The sequence below is a fragment of the Lepisma saccharinum genome, chromosome 25 (assembly GCF_977018435.1).
Source record: "Lepisma saccharinum chromosome 25, izLepSacc3.1, whole genome shotgun sequence".
In the NCBI taxonomy this organism is placed as follows: domain Eukaryota; kingdom Metazoa; phylum Arthropoda; class Insecta; order Zygentoma; family Lepismatidae; genus Lepisma; species Lepisma saccharinum.
The window spans coordinates 18,534,916-18,553,950 of NC_139253.1; the positions used below are offsets into that span (position 1 = coordinate 18,534,916).

The window sequence follows — 19,035 nt, forward strand, 5'->3', positions numbered from 1 at the left end:
TTTTGACCCTGGAAACAATCAAAATACTGGAAAAGTATTGGTCGGTATTGCCTCGGCCCTAATTAAAAGTTACAAGTATTCTGAACTACGTTGAGTTGTTACATTTTTCTAGTATTCCTGGTAATCCTTAAGAGTATGAATCCAAATCTGAAGGTAGAAATGCTGTATCACCTATTGTTTTTCCTGGATTTTCATTTTTTGTTTTTAATAAAAATTTAATTCCCTTTGTAATAATACATCGAAATTTGAAATTATTTTTGTTTGATTGCTCATGAAATAAGATTTAAATATTGAAGTGAATAACTATGAAATATAAACAAATTAAAAAATATATATAGAACCGATTTTGATTGTTCTATGAAGAAATTTCATGCAAAAAAAGGGAAAAAACACATTTTTACTCACATTTTCAAAATTTCTTTCTTGAACTCTGCCGTTTGTAACTGACACTAGAAACCTCTTTCTTGAGGTTCCAACAGTAGTCTGCTAACATGTTCTGTACCGATTTTCCTGCATATCGTTTCTCCATGTCAGAAATATCCTGGTGAAATTTCTCGCCGCATTCGTCACTAACCACGCTCAAGTTAGGGGCGAAAGAGTCCAAATGCGAATGTAAAAAGTGAATTTTCAAGGACATATTGCACCCCATGTACTGATAACACTTCAACAAGTTCTTAACAAGTTCCTTGTAGTTGTCATCTTTCACATTTCCAAGAAAATTACAGCATACTTGTCTGAAAGCTAACCATGCGCATTTCTCTTTTACTGTTAGCAATTCCACAAAGTTGTCATCATGAATGATCTCACGGATTTGCGGGCCAATAAATATGCCTTCTTTTAACTTACTATCACTGAGTTTAGGAATTGTTTTTCTCAAGTACCCAAAACCCTCACAGTGTTTATCCAAAGCCTTAACAAAATTTTTCATCCGCCCTAACTTTATATGCAACGGTGGTAACAAAATCTTGTCTTTCTCAAGTAGAGGGTGATTCCTAACACTCTTCTCTCCAGAAATTAAGTTTTTTCGTATGGGCCAATCCACAATGTTGTAATGTTTATCTTTTGCATGGCTGTCCCATTCGCAAAGAAAGGAACAAAATTTTGTAAACCCAGACTGCATGCCTAACAGTATACCAATCATTTTGAGGTCTCTGCATATCTGCCATACCATATTTTTCATAATTTATCACTTTTAATATTGTATCCATATTTTCATATATTTCCTTCATGTTGGAAGAATAGGCAAGGGGTACTGATGGGTATATATTCCCATTATGCAACAAGACTACTTTTAAACTATTCTTAGATGAATCTAAAAATAGTCTCCACTCGTTTGGGTTGTGACTCCTTCCAAGTTCTTGCAGAAGGTCTTCTACATCATTGCAGTAAGTTAACTTATTACTAACAGAAAAAAAAATGTCGGTGATTGTTGGCGTTTCCGATATGACACCTTAACACCATCTTGTAATAAATTCCACCCTCGGAGACGAGAACCTAATAATTCCGCTTGAACTTTAGAAAGGTTGAGGTCTCTGACTAGATCATTTAGTTTGGATTGGGAAATAAAGTGAGGTATATTTGGATCATGAAAATTTGGATCGGTGTTACTACGCCCTTGGGGTACGTACTTAAATGTTATTTATACCACAGCTACAGATATCTTAATCTCAGGGGATAGGTACTTTATTTCGAAAATTGCAAATAAGAAAGCGTTTTATAGCCAAGAGTATATAGTTAAATGTGGATCTATATTCTGAAAACTATACATAATACAGAAAATATATAGCGAAGCTTGTATATACATTGAAATATATGCTGATTCCAAATTTACGTCGGTTATATTCTTCTTGAAAGGAAATCTTCTTCTTCTTTCTTCTCGTAATTTCTGGAAAAGGCTTCTTCTTCCTTCCTATCTTTGATTTGGGAAAAGGCTTCTTCTTCTTCTTTTCTTCTATTTTTGGAAAAGACTTCTTTCTATTTAGAAAAAGGCTTCTTCTTCTTTTCTTCTTTCTAATTTTGGAGAAGGCTTATTCTTCTTTTCTTTTTAGGAAAAAGGCTTCTTCTTCTTTTCTTCTTTCTAATTTTTGAGAAGGCTTATTCTTCTTTTCTTTCTTCTAATTTATTGTCTTTCCTTTCAAAGCGTAATCTTATTTATTACATATATGCCCTCACTTTCCCCGCTTCACAAGCTATACTTATAGAAAGATTAGGGGCATCTAAACTGACAATAGTGCCACCTCCTATGTAACGACCAAAAGGGGAATAGCCCAGGATCGCTAACAGCAAGCGCTGCCTATGGCCCAGTGTGTCTATAAGAAGCGCAACCGTAAGTGCTTCGGGGCATCTAATTTGACCACAGCGCCACCGAGGGACGGACAAATACAAAAGCTGACGATGTTCTCCTCATCAGAGATTCAAAAAGGAGAGAGATATACATTTCTGAATTCATTTGCTCACTTATTAACTTTCCTAATTGTTTCATATATGAGCATATTCTTAATTATCTTAATTTGCTATATACAGCATTTCATTCACTCCTTCTATAATTTTTATACTCTTCCTTTATGTATTTTTCATTTACTATAATATATATAATCGCTCTTCTCCGCTCCAAGTTTCTACAATGAACTTGGCTCTTCTTTATATGGCGTGCTGCCATCTGTCGGGAAACATTTCTTCCTTGCATTTCTCATTGTGTCTTCCGAACTGGCACGTGACAGTGTTTGAATATGAGGGTCCAGGTTCGTCATCTGGAGAAGCACTGCTTGATTCTGTTTTATACACTGTCCATTCTTTAGGAAGCTTAGGAATTGGTATAAAATCATGACTCATTGGTTTCTTGGCTGAAGGAACATCAGGATAAAATATAGAATGTTTTGATTTAGAACTATATCCCACTATGTGTGTTAAACAGAAGTAACAATCCGTAGTATGATCTTTTTGTTCTGTCCATATTACAGGGTTTCCGAATGGCATTGATTTGTGAGTGCCATTAAGCCAACCACGTAAAGTTTGCGAACAATTACAACAAATTTTACCTGGTGCCCAGCTTTTTCCCTCGTCTACTTTACTTCCAAAATACAACTCATATGCTTTTTTCACTATAGGAGTAATAGTATTTCTCTGTGACTTCGGAGTAAATTTCCCGCAAACATAACAAAACAAGTTCGGGTTATTCACACATTTGCGTGACATGGCGAACTCATTAATTGAGTTATAATATATATATTTCTTTAAAAAAAAACTATTATGAATGCTCTGATCGTTTTGTTAAAATACAACTTACACTTCACTTCACTATACACAATATTACATTCACAATTTCACGAACATACACAAACATAAAATTCGGCTACTCGCGAAGTTATCGGAAAGGAAGTTAAGACTCGAGTAACCCACAAAAGAACAAATTTTAACAGAGAAACAGGAAAGCACTCTACTGCCAGATGTTTCCTCCACGAAATATTAAGTGCCAGTCATAAATACACAAGGTCGCTAAAAGGTTCTTATCCATTTGCTAGGAACCAAACGTTAAGCCGGATGCGGAGCAGGGTGCGGAGACCTGAAACCATAAACTATAAAATGTGGGTGTTCTGCAAAAAATTTAGGTGATACAGGAAAACGGATGCGATATTCGTTATCAGCACATCTGAATACATAAAGAGCACTTAGTTTTATTTAAAGGAGTATTTCATTGTTTATCAGTGTTAGTGGATTGTTCGGGCATTATTTGTAACAGCTAGTTCTTTCTGTTCATGTATTTTTGCTAGTATATTAAGTACTTGAAAAGTAGTAAAGTGACCATGTGAAATTCTAGTTTCTGGCACCAGGCTGTCTAGATCTCCATTTTGTTTAAGTCCTGACACCCAGTGAAGGAAATTACAAGAGCAGAACAAGGAGGAGTCTCTATGACCTGGTGTCAGACAAAGGCTAGAACATCCATGAACATTTATGGAAGTATTACTTTTTATCTACTTCAAAAGCATATTACTTCATAGAACTGCACAAAGCATATGAATGGAAAGAAGAAAAGTTCAAGAATAATATGTTGGATTAAAAAATATATCAAAGCAATGTTCTGATTAGTGAAAACATTAAAAAGAAAGAAATGGAAGTGAGTACAAACATATTTGAAATATGTGCATTCTTTTTGTATTTCCTGTGTAGGAAACAGCCGTAGTTTGAGCCTTGACCTGGTGGAACAGCTGGAGGGCTTGGAGACCACTGGCCAGTTCAGATTTACCCCTCCCACACATGCACTTCTGGCCTTCCGGCAAGCACTGGAAGAGTTTGAGGAGGAAGGGGGACATGCAGGAAGGGCAAAAAGGTAACTGTTATTTTTTTATTAGTGTTTTGGGAATAAAAGATGCAGTTGATGATAATTAGATGTAAGCGAGTCACTAATTTTTGTCATGTCCTTTCGTGGCGGTAGGAGTGCTAGTGTAGCCAGTTCGCCTGCTGCATGTGCTGGGTTTAAGTTGTTTCAGTAGTGGGAGCCAAATGTGATGCGCCTGACCCTTCTCCATGTTCCGATCGTGTGGAAAGTGCATAATTGACACCAAAATCAGAGACACACAATTATGCACTTTCCACACGATCGGAACATGGAGAATGGTTAGGCGCATCACATTTGGCTCCCACTACTGAAACAACTGAAACCCAGTGCATGCATGGAAACGACAAGAACCAGAAGCCAGCCCAGCACTCCACATCGCGCTGCGACGCCAAGGGTCCCGGGTTCGAATCCCGGTCGGGCTTGGTTGTTTGTGAATGTCCATTCATCAATTTCATCATTTCATCACTCATCCCCATCTTCGCAAATTAGCCAAGAGGCACAAAACGCGAAGTAAAATAAAACTAAATCAATCAATCAAACCAGCCCAGCACTGAAGCAACGAGTTCCAAAGCAGATGATGGCAGGGGCGACCTTTATCCTGTAAACCACCTTCAGATGGGAGGTTTTCAGCATACAAGGGCTGTGTAGAGAGTTTGTATGGGGAGTGGGGTGGAGACAAGGCTTTTGTGGATGCTGAAATACAGTGAAACATCAATTTTACCTTTTTCTGGCAAGCAAGCTGAAAAAACTTACAATCCGAGAAAATATAACATTGGGAAAAATTATCACATTTTGCTATGTTGGGAACATCAAGATTGAGTGTGTGGTGAGGGATAATGGAAAATCTTGGGGACGTAAAATTGGGCTTCCACTGTATATTGATCTCCCCCCCCCCTTCCAAACAAGCATATTAGAAGAAGAAAATTTCCATTTTTACTAGAATATGTTTACTTGGGAAGTCGGTAAGATCAAACCAAATCTAACTGCATTTGTATGAAGGTCGGACATCAACATTTTAGTTCTTGTGCAAATCCTTGCAATTCTGCCCAGAATAAATCCAATATCAACCCTACACATTATTTCTCATTCAGTAATGATTTTTGTGTGTAACCTCATATTTTAAAAACCCATGTGGCCACGGTGGCTCAGTCGGTAACGTGTCTGACTACCGTACTAAAGGTCCCAGGTTCGATCCCCGGCCGGTTCAAATCCGGGAACTTTTCTAACGTTGGAAGCGGCCCCTGTGCCCACCCAGCATCGAATGACATGGGTACCTGGGGAAAACCCTGGGGGGGGGGGGGGGTAAAGGCGGTCACGACCAGATCAAGAAAGTGGGGTCTTACCTCACACCCCTATACACCTTCGTGGCATGGTGCTAAGCACAGAGGAGCCCTTTACTTTTTTTTTTTTTAATTACCAAAGCAGCTTTCACCAAAGCTACATAGTCATATTTCATTGGAATCCAAGTATGTCCTACCTTCATACGTATATAAATGAGAAAGAAAAGTAAATCGAGATATCAAGAGTTGTTCCAGAAATGATGAGAAACTTGTAGTCTTGTGCTGGCAGTCCCAAGAGACCAGTTGCCATTTCATTAGTACTCTTCTGGTATCAGCAGTTGTAAGCATTAGGGTATCAGTTATAGTCTGTGGTTTAGTGTAAAATTGTGTCATTTTATTTTAATTTTTGAGTAAAAAGGTACAATGCATATGCCAGTGGTTTGTAAAGACACAATTTAATTTTCTAAAGGAAAATCTAATCCAGTCACCCACTTAGGTGACTTAGGTATATTAAGGATATTAGATTTTAAAGTGTATCTTCCTTTCATTTTTGTTTATTTTTAACATCGTTTACAACTTTTCGTCGTTGCTTTGTAATCAAGGGGTCCCAGGTTTGATACCCGGTGGAGGCACATGTGATTTGGATCCCACTTTAAACTGTAGGTCCAGTCCTAATTAACCTTACTGTGCATAAAGTGGACTTGAAACACCAAATCAATCAATCTTTACATCTTTATCACCATGCTAAACTTTATATTATTTCATTGCTGTAAAATAACTAGGTGGTCGCAATAACATTTTATTGTTTATTTCGGTTCTGACTATCAAAAGTTTTCTTTTACTTGATGATCAATATTATACAAATGCAATGCAAAGTGCATTAACATTTCATGGAGAAAATTTCATCTAACTAATATCACACTAAAATGACATTTCTTAAAATTACTACTAGGGGTAAAACATGAATCCTTTGTTGCCTTAAGTACGTATGTGATCATGTCTATGATGGATTTTGCTTTAAAAAAGGGAACTGTGTATTTAAAATGATTTTTTTACGAAAAATAGAACATATAACAAAATGACAAACTGTTTATAGAAACAGTTGCTTGAACAAAATTATCTGCAGATTTACTGTACGTTCATGTTACTGATATGCATATTGCCAGATAGATTAACTCCATCTCTTTATTTTTATTAATTTATTTTTAACAGCTATGGAGATTTTTTTTTCATATATGCTGTGTCTTAAATTTATTGTCAGTAAGCTCTCAAAATTGCCTGTGTATGATACAAGAACATTACTATTAATGAAGGGCATCCATATTTGTAAATTTCTTTATACCATGTCTTGCATCTTTTTGTGTATTTTTTCTGTACTAACAATGGCAGAAGAGAAGAAACATTTAATGTTGAAAAACTGTACAAGTTCATTCGGTTATTATGGACATTAATACTAACAAGCAAGCTAATTTATTAATTAAATGTTAACCTTTTCCTTGACACCATCATTATTGCTTACTGTAAAAATATAAAATACAACAAAGATATGATCAGAATGTCATGGTTCCAGCTACAGCTGTGCTGTCTGAAATTTCAGGTACCAACAGAACTGCAGCACTTTGCAAAAAGGAATGAAGATGTTAGGGTTCAAAACACTACTCCCTGCCGACTGCCGAAGCTATGTCATTACATCATATTATTATCCAGAACATCCAAATTTCAACTTCAACTACTTCTATGAAAGACTGAGTGACCAGGGTAAGTTCCAGTAAAGTTGCCTTGCGTGTAAACAGTAAGCGTGTGTTGAGTTTAGTTTTGTTTTAGCATATATGCTAAGAAATAGAAGAGTGATAGATGTGGTATTAAATCAAGGACTTTTGAGGTATGAATGCTATCGTATTGTTGTCGCGGACACATATTGGTTGTAAGTATTCATTGAGTTTGAATGAGATTGTTACAACCCAGAAATGTCCATGACTGTACCTTAAAGGTTCCTCTTAAGTATCTCAAAATTAATGCATGTACATAAATCTAAAATAATAATAATAATAATAAGACAACTCATAAGCGTTAAACACTAATATAAAAGTGTACTTTTTGTTGTTGTATATTGAATTTATATGAAGTTTTAACAAACGTATGTCTTCGGAATACAATTTTTATAAAACACAAGAAAATATGAACATGAGACTTGATAGCATTTACCAGATGTCTCTCAGAGCATGGAAGAAGTTTTGACAAATTTAAATAAGTACAGTAGAACCCCATTTTACGTTCCCGGATTTTACATTTTCCCGCATTATACATGCTATCTTGATGGTCCCAACAAAGCAAAATGTTATAAATTTTTCCTCGATTTTAAGTTTTTTTCAGTTTTGTCCCCTGAGAAACGTAAAATCGAGGTTCCACTGTATACTTCACTTCTTACCAAGCATGCTACTTATTGTGTAACATTTACTGTTTGTGCCAAAACATCACTTTTGATATTTCAATTTAACAAAATTTTACAACAATAATATTCCATAAGTGAGTTACTAAATTATTTCTGCGAAACTTACTTGTGAATGTTCAATTAATTTCGGTCGCCTCTGCCACCATCCACTTGGGAACTCATTGCTTCACTTTTGGGTTGACTTCCGGTTCCTGTTGTTTCCTCGCTTATTGCTTGGAGCGCAGATGTAGCTAGTTTGTCTCCTGCGTGTGATAGGTTTGAGTTGTTGCAGCAGCAGGAGCCAAACATGATGTGCCTTACCACTGTCGATATTCAGATCGTGTGGAAAGTCCAAAAAAGCCATTTGTGTCAGATCAGGGTTTTTTTATGCATTTGATCATGGAAAATCAAGGAACCACCTGAGTTCCCAGACATACACACCCAGGTGCATCAATATTCCCTGAGGTCATCAGATCTAGGCTAAGCATTGAACTATGTAGTATATCAATTGTATGATAGGTTACAGAGTGTAAAAATAACAAGAACTGTTTATTTTGTCCAATGGGAAAGAACGTGTCAACAATGGTCTAGCCATGGACCTTTGAATGTTCTAAATTTTTGAACTCCCGCAGGTTCTTCATCAGGAAAGGGGAGGTAATTAAATGCACATTGGTTAATTGTTAGTGTCATCAGCAGACAATGACGACATGGCTACCATAAAGCCTGGTTGTCAAGTACTTTCAGCCTTAATTTTTAACAATTCTTCTTGTAAACATGTGCATTTAATTCTCTCTCCCTGATGAAGAATCTTGGCAGGTTCAAAAATTTGGAAAATTCGAAGGTATTTGTTTTGACAATAGTCATTTACCTTTTTATAATGTTAATGATACAAGACATGAAATTTTATCTTTTTGTGTGCACTTGTCAAAACATCGAATGAATGAAAAAGTACAACCACAAAAAATTCATTTCTACATTAGTGTGTAATAATATAAAGACTGCTGTATATTTTGTAGTCTTTCATTCCATAATTGTGTACTTCAAATGTATACGACATTTTATGTTGTCTCTTGAGGCTGGTTCAGCAATAACCGAAAAATTATATCAAAATGGTAGCTCAGCAATTGTGGGTCTTTGGTAGGGATGTGACGAAGCTGAAAATTTACCGATGCTGATGCCGATATTTAACTGATTCAGATACACAAGATTATTATACAGAAATGGGATGTTATTTTCTGCATGACAAAAATAGATTTGCTATGTACATTTCTATTGCATATCATATTATGTATATACATATATATTCTCAAGAGATGCAAATGTACATTTGCATCTACAAAAGGTTATGTGAACCTAGAGATCTAACATTAGTACACAAGCAGTTCTTTGAAATGCAAAATGAATTCCTGTTCTGCCAGATTCAACTTCAGAAATACGAGATTTGGAAGCACTTCAGGAAGTAACCTACTTCTTCTCTTTTCGCAAATCTGTTCAGCAACAGTGAACATTCAATCACTGAAAACTGATGCAGCATGTATGCCCAAGTATTTTCTCAGCACTGGCTTCGGGTTTGAATACTCATTTTTGAATTTTCAATACAATAGCAATGTACTGTTTTATTTCCGATTTATAGTTAGGTTGATCCTCTGAATGAGAGTTTGCAATAATTTTATTACAAAAACTCTATAATAATGACGAACCATAACCAAATTTTCAATAAATCTTACAAAACTAGAATATAAAACTTTTTAGAAGGTAAAACTCTAGTATAATCTGTACTGTTTTAAATATCGGATTTTTGCCGATTCTGATGCCGATTTTCATACATCTGTAATCGGCTTCGGCACATCCCTAGTCTTTGGTTTACTTGAAACTGAGATAAAAAGTTCCACAGAGCAAAAATTTATTTGTTAATTTTGATAATCTTATTATCTACTGTGTACAGGTGTAAATTAGATTATTAGATCATACACCATTCTTACTTACAAATTCTTCTGACATGGTCTCACTTTTGTGTGCTTGTCTTGATGAAATTCTTAAAGTGCATATGCAAATGTTCTTTTCAGGACAAGTAATTTATCCAGGGAAAGTGACAAATGCAAACTGCTTTCGGATAGGGAACATTGGCAACTTGTTTCCTGAGGATATAAAGAAATTGTTGCAGTGCATTGAAAGCGTTTTAGTGGAAATGGGTGTTCCAGTGCCTGTCTCGTGAAGAAAATTGATATATCTGCATGGTGAGTGTTTTGTAGTCGGTAAAATTACCATAAAGAATATTAATTTTGTAACAAATTATGACCAATGTTTTTGTTATGCTTAACAAGTACAGTGGAACCCCGATTTTAGATTCCCGGATGTTAGATTTTCCCACTTTATACATTCAGTCTTAATAATCCGAACATAGTAAAATGCTATAAAATTTCCTCGATTTTTACATTTTCCCGCATTTAAAGTTTTTCAGCTTGGTCACCTGAAAAACACCAAATCCAAGTTCCGCTGTATGTGAACGTATATTGAGGCTACATGCGGACCCATATAATGGTATGTGGGTGAGCTATGATAAGATACTATGATTGGTTCAGTGCCAGTAATAGACAAAAGTGCACTTTTCCCACTACTCTTCATATGCGTGATGGATACAATTTACAGAATGTAGGGAAGATCAGATAACAAGTAGAAATCGTTTGCTTGAGCCTTGGGGTTACTGGGGGAGGGGAATACTCCTGGGTTAATGGGACAACTGGGAGGGGAGGTCTTCGCATAAATTTCCGTTGCTGCAGGGCTTACGAACACTTGCGTCCCCTTCCACTTTGGGTGCTAGGAAGATATATAAGTCACATGCTGATAATTTAGTAATATGGGAAAAAGTGAAGAAGAATATAAAAAATAAGTTTTGGAAAAGAGTTGAGAGGGTGGAAAGTTTCAACTATCTGAGAAGCAGTTGAAAAAGTGGAAGAATAACTGACAAAGTAGGTAGAAGAGAAAAACTGGGAACAGGTTCATATTGTATGGGAACTGATAATTGAATAAGGTAGTGAAAATGAAATATACAAAGATTAGTTCACATGTATAAAAGAGGCATGGACAATGAAGGAGACAGATAGATGCAAGGTGAAGGCAATGGAGATGAAATAGTCGAGTATGGGGTACAGTTTTGAATGAGGTGTACTTTGTTTTACTTCTGCCGAAATGTACTGACATTGAAAAAACATCCTCTATAGTATTCTTGAGTATGTATTTCTTCTCATGTGGCAGTTGCAAGCAACTCTTTGTCAGTTGCCGATCTCCATGTTGGAGTGGTTTGCATAGCTCTCTACGATGCCAGGGTTCTCGGGTTCAAATCCCAGCCAGGGTGTTCTTTGTGCAGTTGCATCATGTCATCTTTACAATTATCCAAAAGTGGCAGAAAGGCAGAGTAAAATAAACCAAATCAATATTTGTCACTAATAAAGCTAGATAAAGGCTATTAAAAAGTCTGTAAATTATGTTACTCACTTTTATTTCTTGAACAGAGTTAAAACACTTGTTTAGTGCAACGTTTTCCTTAATCATTTTTTTTTCATCTGACGTGCTATTTTTTCTATTCATTCATGTGCTTTGAGCACTTCTAGAGAAGTTAAATAAGTACAGTTCCATAAAATGCACGTGTAAATTCTAGCTTCTGTTCAATAGCAGGCCAAATAGAACTCCTTTTCTTTCTTTAATATCAGTACTAGAGATCACATATTCCGGAGACGTAACAATAAATTAGAAAATTGTGAATTTATGCATGCTATCTTTTAATATAAAATTAAACTGTTAAGATCAAAGTCAGTGGCGTGTGGTACTAAATTAGGCTGGGGAACAGGCCACCTGCACTTGCCCCTATTTATAACTAACTAACTCTCTAAGCCTTCTTGAACCCAAAAGTTCATGGCTGCAGCAACATGCTGTCCCTATCTTGAGCAAGATCTTTCCATCCCTATCAATCTCCTTTAGGTCCATCTCAACGTTGTCCCTCCATCTTCGTCTTGGTCTTCCTACAGGTCTCTTGCCATCAGATTTTCCAACAAGAATCCTGTAAACTCTTCTTTTCTCTTCCATTCGTGCCACATGGCCTGCCCACCTAAGTCTTCTTGATTTAATCATTCTAATAATGTCTGGACATTATCTATTTATAGATACCACGTAATATAATGTATGTGCATCTTAATATAATACAGTAGACCAAATAAATTCATCCCTTATTGGAAATGAACCAGATAACATATATTTGTATTCCAAATTATCGGAAGTGACATACACGAGGCATGTTTACATTATATGACAATAATAATTTTAAAGCAAATATGAGAAAAAAGCCTTCTTATTATGTTACTATATATAATTTAAATAGATGAAAAGGGCCATAAATAAGAGGAAACAGCCTGTTCCATGGAGGGACCTCCACTGAACAAAATGTAATTCATAAGGAACTTTTCGTAGCTAAAACCAATAAAGTATCTTTCAGACAAGGCAAAAGATCTTGCTTGAAATATTTCAGTTGCTTTCATAGAACAAAATGATGTAAGGAAAAGAACAGTAGACGTATATAGGTAGATAATTTCTCCCTCTTTTTTTCCAGGACATCATGTAATGCCCCTGTTCTGGCTGGACAATAAATATTGATAATATGAGTCATGGGGACAGTGCAAGAATTCTGCTACTTGTTTTAATTTTAATGACAAAATTGTGTGGTAACTTTATTTTGCAAGTATTATGTAAATTTGGTAGTATTTGATGATAATGGAGTATTGTTTACTGCAGGAATCATTTGGTATTGATTATGAACAGTGGTGAAAAAATACTTTACTTATAAGGCTTTAATACCAGTCTGGGGGAAGTATTTTTCTTTTCACCACTGTACTCTTTATTCTAAAGTAATCAAATTTCAAAAACAGTACTTGGGGAATGGTTTCAGTACAAATGAGTTACGTAAGTATCAAAATATATATGTTGAGACGGAAATATTTTTGTTTTTATATGCAACTTTATGCTAAGTGTATGATATGAGGATTTTTTCCATATTCTTTCAACTATTCTGTGGAATACATACCATTATTATTGTTGAGCCAACCATTATTCAGAGGTGTTATATTTATTTATACAACTCGTAGGCATAGTGAATTGAATTATACCATGCCAAAATAGTGTCCATAACTTAAGTATCGATTTTGTTAAAATAGTGATTTTACTTGCAATGTTTTTCATAGTACGTATATGTTCGTTGCACATTTCTTTCAACACGAGCACAACACACTTCCCATCTGTGCAGGTACGATGCTCCTGTTTTCCTCAAAGATCGCATAAATCTGGTCACATGTTATTCCCATCCACACATTAACCTTGGGAGTCTCTCACTGGAATTCAACATGGCCAACTGGCGGTGTGTTAGCTCATTGCTGAATAAGAGATGCGCAAGGATGTTGTGTTCTTCATTAGCTGCAAGCAATCTGTGCACATGGTCTCACACTTTGTTTAAGTCCTCTTCATGCAGGTGCTGCAGAACCTGCAGGTGGCAGGGCTGCTTCTTCAGAATGAACCACACCACCTTATGCACCGTCAAATGTGGAATGTGCAATTCCCCTGACAAATGCTGCAACGATTTTAGACTCTGCTCAATGGACATCCGTGTCTGGGCTCCATTGCTTAAACTTGTTCACTAATGTGTGAATTGTTTTGTCCATGGGTCGAACTTGATGGAATCTACGATGAAATTTCATACGAATGTCATCATAGGATGATCCCAGCAGCCTCCACATCACAATAGCCACCCTCTCTGGTATGCTGAACATCATGTAGATTCACTTAGCTGTAAAGAAAAAAAATAGCTGTTATCACAAAGTCAATGCACAGACTTCAGCAGTACACAGGTAAAAATACACAATGTACACTTCTCCAAATGTTACCTGACTGCCCTGAAAGATTTCAAAGTCCAGAAATGGTAAATTTGTCAACATAGCTCTTGAGCACCAGCAGAGTAGCCAACTGTACTACAGGTCCCTCTATTAGGCGACAAACACTGTGGTGTAAGATTTACATTCTTGTTCATAACATGAAGTAAAAAACTATATTCACCTAACATATCAATAGAGAACCAAACGAAAAACTTCAGTGTGATGAATAATTTTAGAGAATATGTGTGATTCGGCATGTTAAATTTGGAATCAGAGAAACTGTTGTGAGGTTGGAAACACTGCCTTCGCTAGTTGTTCACCTGGAGGAAATTGCTGTCACATTTGAACACAAAGGAACATGATTACAAATAGTTTATGGAAAATATAACAACGCCTTGCAATGTACTGTGCAATGAGCGAAAATTAAAAATTATCACAATTCACAGCGAAAATGTGTTCGTCACATAGAAAAGTGTCAGCTTGCACAGTCATCATTGCGGTTAAAGACATTTGTTGTCAGCGATGTTGTAGAGCATTTGGTCGAATTCTGGTGTCAGCGCTCTCTTTTTCGTAGGAATGAAGGATCGCGGGTTCAAATCCAATGCTCACCAATGTTTTTCTTTTCGTAAGTATGGCATTGAGATACATTGAGTATGGAGTTTAGGAATTAAGTTGAATAGTTTTGTTTTAGAATGTTCCCAATAATTAATTTGGTTTAGAATTCCAAGAATTGATGACTGCACAAGCTGCCACTTTTCTAGATGACTAACACATTGTCGCTGCAAATAGTAAAAAAAATTTATTTTTCGCTCATTGCAGAGTACTTTGCAAGGTGGTGGTGTATTTATTTAGAATAAACTATTTGTAATTATGTCCCTTTGTGTTCAAACTTGATGGCAATTTCCTCCAGGTGAACAACCAGCGAGTGTAGTGTTTCCAACCTCTCAACAGTTTCTCTTATTCTAATTTTTATCATGTCTAATCACAAGTTCTCTATTGATGATAGGTGAATATAGTTTCTGACTTCATGTTATGAACAAGAATGTAAATCTTTCACCACAGTGTTTGTCGCCTAGTGGAGGGGCCTGTAGTACAGTTGGCTACTGTGCTGGTGCTCAAGAACTATGTTGCCAAATTACCATGAAATCTTTGGTGGCGGTCAGGTAACATTTGGAGAAGTGTACCTGCAATGAGCTACCATATACATCTTACTCCTAGATGCTCTATTCTACAAAATAGATACTTAATTTTTGGACACCCTGTATTTAGTAAAATATTTCATATTTTAGTTTGAATAAGGACAAATTGTTTTGTAACCTAATTTTAGTTCATAATTAAAATTCTACACTGCAGCCAAAATGAATTCAAGATTCTCTCATTGTATTATTTCTTTGTGCATTGATTAATTTCTGAGAGAATTCAGACTTAGCATCTTGTGTACAAGGTGGATTTTCTTTTGTTTACTTAACTTCTAATTGATAATGTACAGTCACGGACACTTCTGGTTTGTAATGATCCCATTGTAAGTCAGTAGGATCGTTACAACACAGGAGTGTCCGTGACTAGATAGTTCTGAAACTCCATATTATTTTTATTTTATTCCACTTGATTATTGTTCTCCTTGAGGTTTAAACTGTAAGTTGCAAAATATATTAAGATGACTTGTTATTTGTTAAAACACTAAAATAACACACAAACAGCACAATAAAAAACACTTCGGAGTTCTTGCAAGCCTTCGACTCCTTCACGGAGTAGTGTTTTAACAAATATGTTGCCGGCACGTGACGTAAGAAGTTTTCTACAGTCATATGACTTGTTATGTTGTTGTATTTTTTTTAAATGAAAGGGGTAACTATTCATAACTATTATTGTGTATTTGTGGCTTCTTTGTTTATCAATTCTGTCCATAATTTGATTTATAAGAAGCGCTCAAATGAAAAGGCACCTTTGACTGTATAAATGGTATTTTGCAAGATGCTGTTGTAGAATAAGTCCTTGCTCTGAGAAACAAATCAGTCTGTCACAGCACTGAACTGAGGCAGAGTCCTTTGAGATGTTTCTTCAAGAGATTGAACGTGAAAATACCAAGGGCTCAAATCCAGACTGTAGGCAGGGTGATCAAGTACTTCCCAACCAAACTCTGCAAGCAATTTTGCCATAACCCTGGAAATTTGGGGGCAGGCATTATCATGGAACAGAGTGATGCCTTTCCTGAGCTTGTTCTTGATTGCTGTTCTTGGAAGGAGCAGTGTGTCACAGTATTATCATGTATGCTGATGGTTTGCCCTTATGGTAGGAATTTCAATAACAGAGGACTGCTCATCAGGAATTTGATTAATCATGTGGCCAGGTCGCACATTGTCTTTCAGCCTGTTCCATCCAGCACGAAACTGGGTACTCCACTTTTTCACTGTTAGCCGATACATGTTTGGTGCCGTAAGCAGTGATCATCCAATGGTGCATTTCCTCACACGGGAAGTATATCACACCTCACTGTTCTTCCATTGTGATGATTAGCAACGGCAACTAAACTTCCCTGCAAAGTGGCAAGTGTGAGTTAGGATAACATCTGATGAGTTCGTGCATGCTACCTAGCTGCTGACATTGAATGCATGCGCCGGCATCCTTCCCTGGAGATATCACATATACTTGTGGCTTTCTACCACAAAAAGAAAGTATGTCTGATGTACCACATTTTTGCAATATTTGGGCAGGTAGTTTCATTTGATTGCTCCTTATACATCAGTTGTTCCATAATTTATGTTCATGTAACATAACAGGAAGCTACAATGTAAATGGATCTTGTCAGTATTGTGCCAAAAAATAATAACCATCGATTCAATTAAGAAAGGAAAAACAGTGGAATCTAAAGGAAAGTTACTTATTTTGTCACAAACAAAATCTGTTCTTGACAGTCAGTGGCGAAGCGTGACATTTTTACGTAGTCATCGCAAGATTTGCCAAACATCAGGGTGGATCTTTCAATGGAAATGGGGGGGGGGGGGGGGCACAATATTTCTCTGCGACAAATGGCAAGGTCATTGCCAATTCATTGTAAAAGCTCATACCACAGACCTTACAACTACAAAAGACACATAATTCTATCCCATACGACGAGAATTATTAAATATGATGGAAACTGAAATGCAAACACCTCAATTGTCGCGTTTAAAGGTATGAAGAACCTGTATGGTTCGCCTCCAATTGTTGTTTTGATAATGAAAAGCAGATTCATATCGTTCAATGTGTGCTTTTGCTCTTAACCAATGGAAATAGCAGACATTCAAGTGATGTGGCCAGGATTTTCGAAGAGAGGAGGGTTTACGTGTACTTTTTAGTAGTCATTCCTGAAATCCTCATTTTGCCATCTTTTCCTGCCTTTTCTTACTTCTTTTTTCAAATAATATTGAGCCTAAGCTCAATTATGATCCTCACCGCCCCTCCTTGAGCACGCCACTGGACACTCGGAAAAATCTTGATGACTCCAGACAAACCCTGACGTGGTTGTAAACATGGGGATGGGGGCTGAAAAAAGGGCTTGTTATGACCCAGACCTTCATGAGTGGGGGAAAGTACAGATCGTTGGACCTGCCTGCCTGTTCGGAAGCATTTGGCTGTTCTCGGCACCGGCAGAGACCAGAGAGATTCGCACCATTCTGCGATGAGCTGGGCCAACGAACACCATTGCCTTCAATAGGAAACTTGGCGAGAGGGTTCGGCGCGAGGGGTAGTACTGGAGCCTCATTGCAATTTGCTAAGATTAGCGAATCTCTGGCGTGCGTATGTCGAGCTGTTTCATGCTGTTGCTTGGCTTATTTCACACAAATATGCGAGTATTCTGACTTATTATTTTTACTGCTTCTCCAAAATATATAAAATGCAATATTTTTATTCTTTTGCTTGGTCATCGCCGCATCTCCCGATGACCGGATGCCTCGCCTCTGTTGTTCATAGTGTAACAAACGTGTAATCAGCTTTCTGTACATAAAGTGGGCTTAATGCCATCCATGATAATTTGCAGTTTATAAATCAAAAGTAGAAACCTTTTATTAAGATTATCCTCTTTAACAATCTACCAAGGTGAAAAAGGTAAGGGGATTACATTTCCTACTGGGAATTGAATGTGTGACCTCCTGAAACATGGCCAGTTGGCCACACTTGGCTAACAAAAAAATCTCGCAGTTCTTTTCTATTTATAAGTATCATAATAATACTTATTTCACTAAGAATTCCTGTATTCATATTATATGGTTGTGAAATGTGACAGGTTTCACTGGGAACTGAGTTTAATCATGAAGTGTGTTCTTGTTAAAATAATTTTGATGTGGTGACATGATTTGTAAGCTAGTCAGGTTAAAGTTACGTTAACAGAACAGCCTGTTACTAAGTAACTAATAATGTAGAAACATTGAGAAGATGCAAAACACTGAATTTTCTACTAATTTTAAATATAATATTTTCAAGACTTATTGAAAATATGTATTGTATAGTTTAAAGATGAATTGTATTTAAAGAGTATTAAAGTTTGATAAATCTTTTAATCACATGTTGACATTGCTAAATAAATATTTAATATGTGAGAAAGGTTTTTTTTTTTTGGTGTGTGTTGAAGTAAGCAATTATCTATTGCAAACACTGGCGTACGCAGGATTTTTTTTCGGGAGGGGCTGGAATTGTAAAGTATAGTTGCTTTGGGGGGGGGGGTATTTCATATTTTTGAAACTTTCTACTGTAAAAAATGGCAATTTAGGGGGCTTTTGCATTTATCGCTTTGCTTTTTCCTCTACTGTTCTTCACTGCTTTTGTTTGAAAATTTTGAAATTCTCAAAATTTAGAAGGGGGCTGTAGTTCCATGACCCCCACCTCTGCATACACCAGTGATTGTAAACTATTGAATCTGCTATCATCAATAAGAAATGATGAAATGCATTGCTGTGCATTTGTAATCACTGGAAGAAAGAAGAAACTATGTGTAATGCAGTATAAGTAGCATACTTCAAATTTTTCTTTTTTCCTAATGTGCGTAAAAAGCATTAATGTATTTTTCATGATATATCTCAGTTCAAGCATTGC

The 19,035-nt window shown here is 36.4% G+C and overlaps 1 protein-coding gene across 1 annotated transcript in view; it reads left to right on the forward strand.

Moving 5' to 3' along the window:
• LOC145978853 (2-aminoethylphosphonate--pyruvate transaminase-like) overlaps nucleotides 1-18,533 on the forward strand; it is a 64,314-nt gene extending 45,781 nt beyond the window's left edge. The window contains exons 8-11 of the mRNA XM_083111737.1: nucleotides 4,168-4,327; nucleotides 7,214-7,374; nucleotides 10,114-10,284; nucleotides 12,651-18,533. Coding sequence (XP_082967863.1) covers nucleotides 4,168-4,327; nucleotides 7,214-7,374; nucleotides 10,114-10,262 — 470 coding nt within the window. The 3' untranslated portion in view covers nucleotides 10,263-10,284; nucleotides 12,651-18,533. The remainder of the gene's footprint in view (nucleotides 1-4,167; nucleotides 4,328-7,213; nucleotides 7,375-10,113; nucleotides 10,285-12,650) is intronic.
• The last annotated feature ends 502 nt before the right edge of the window (nucleotides 18,534-19,035 follow it).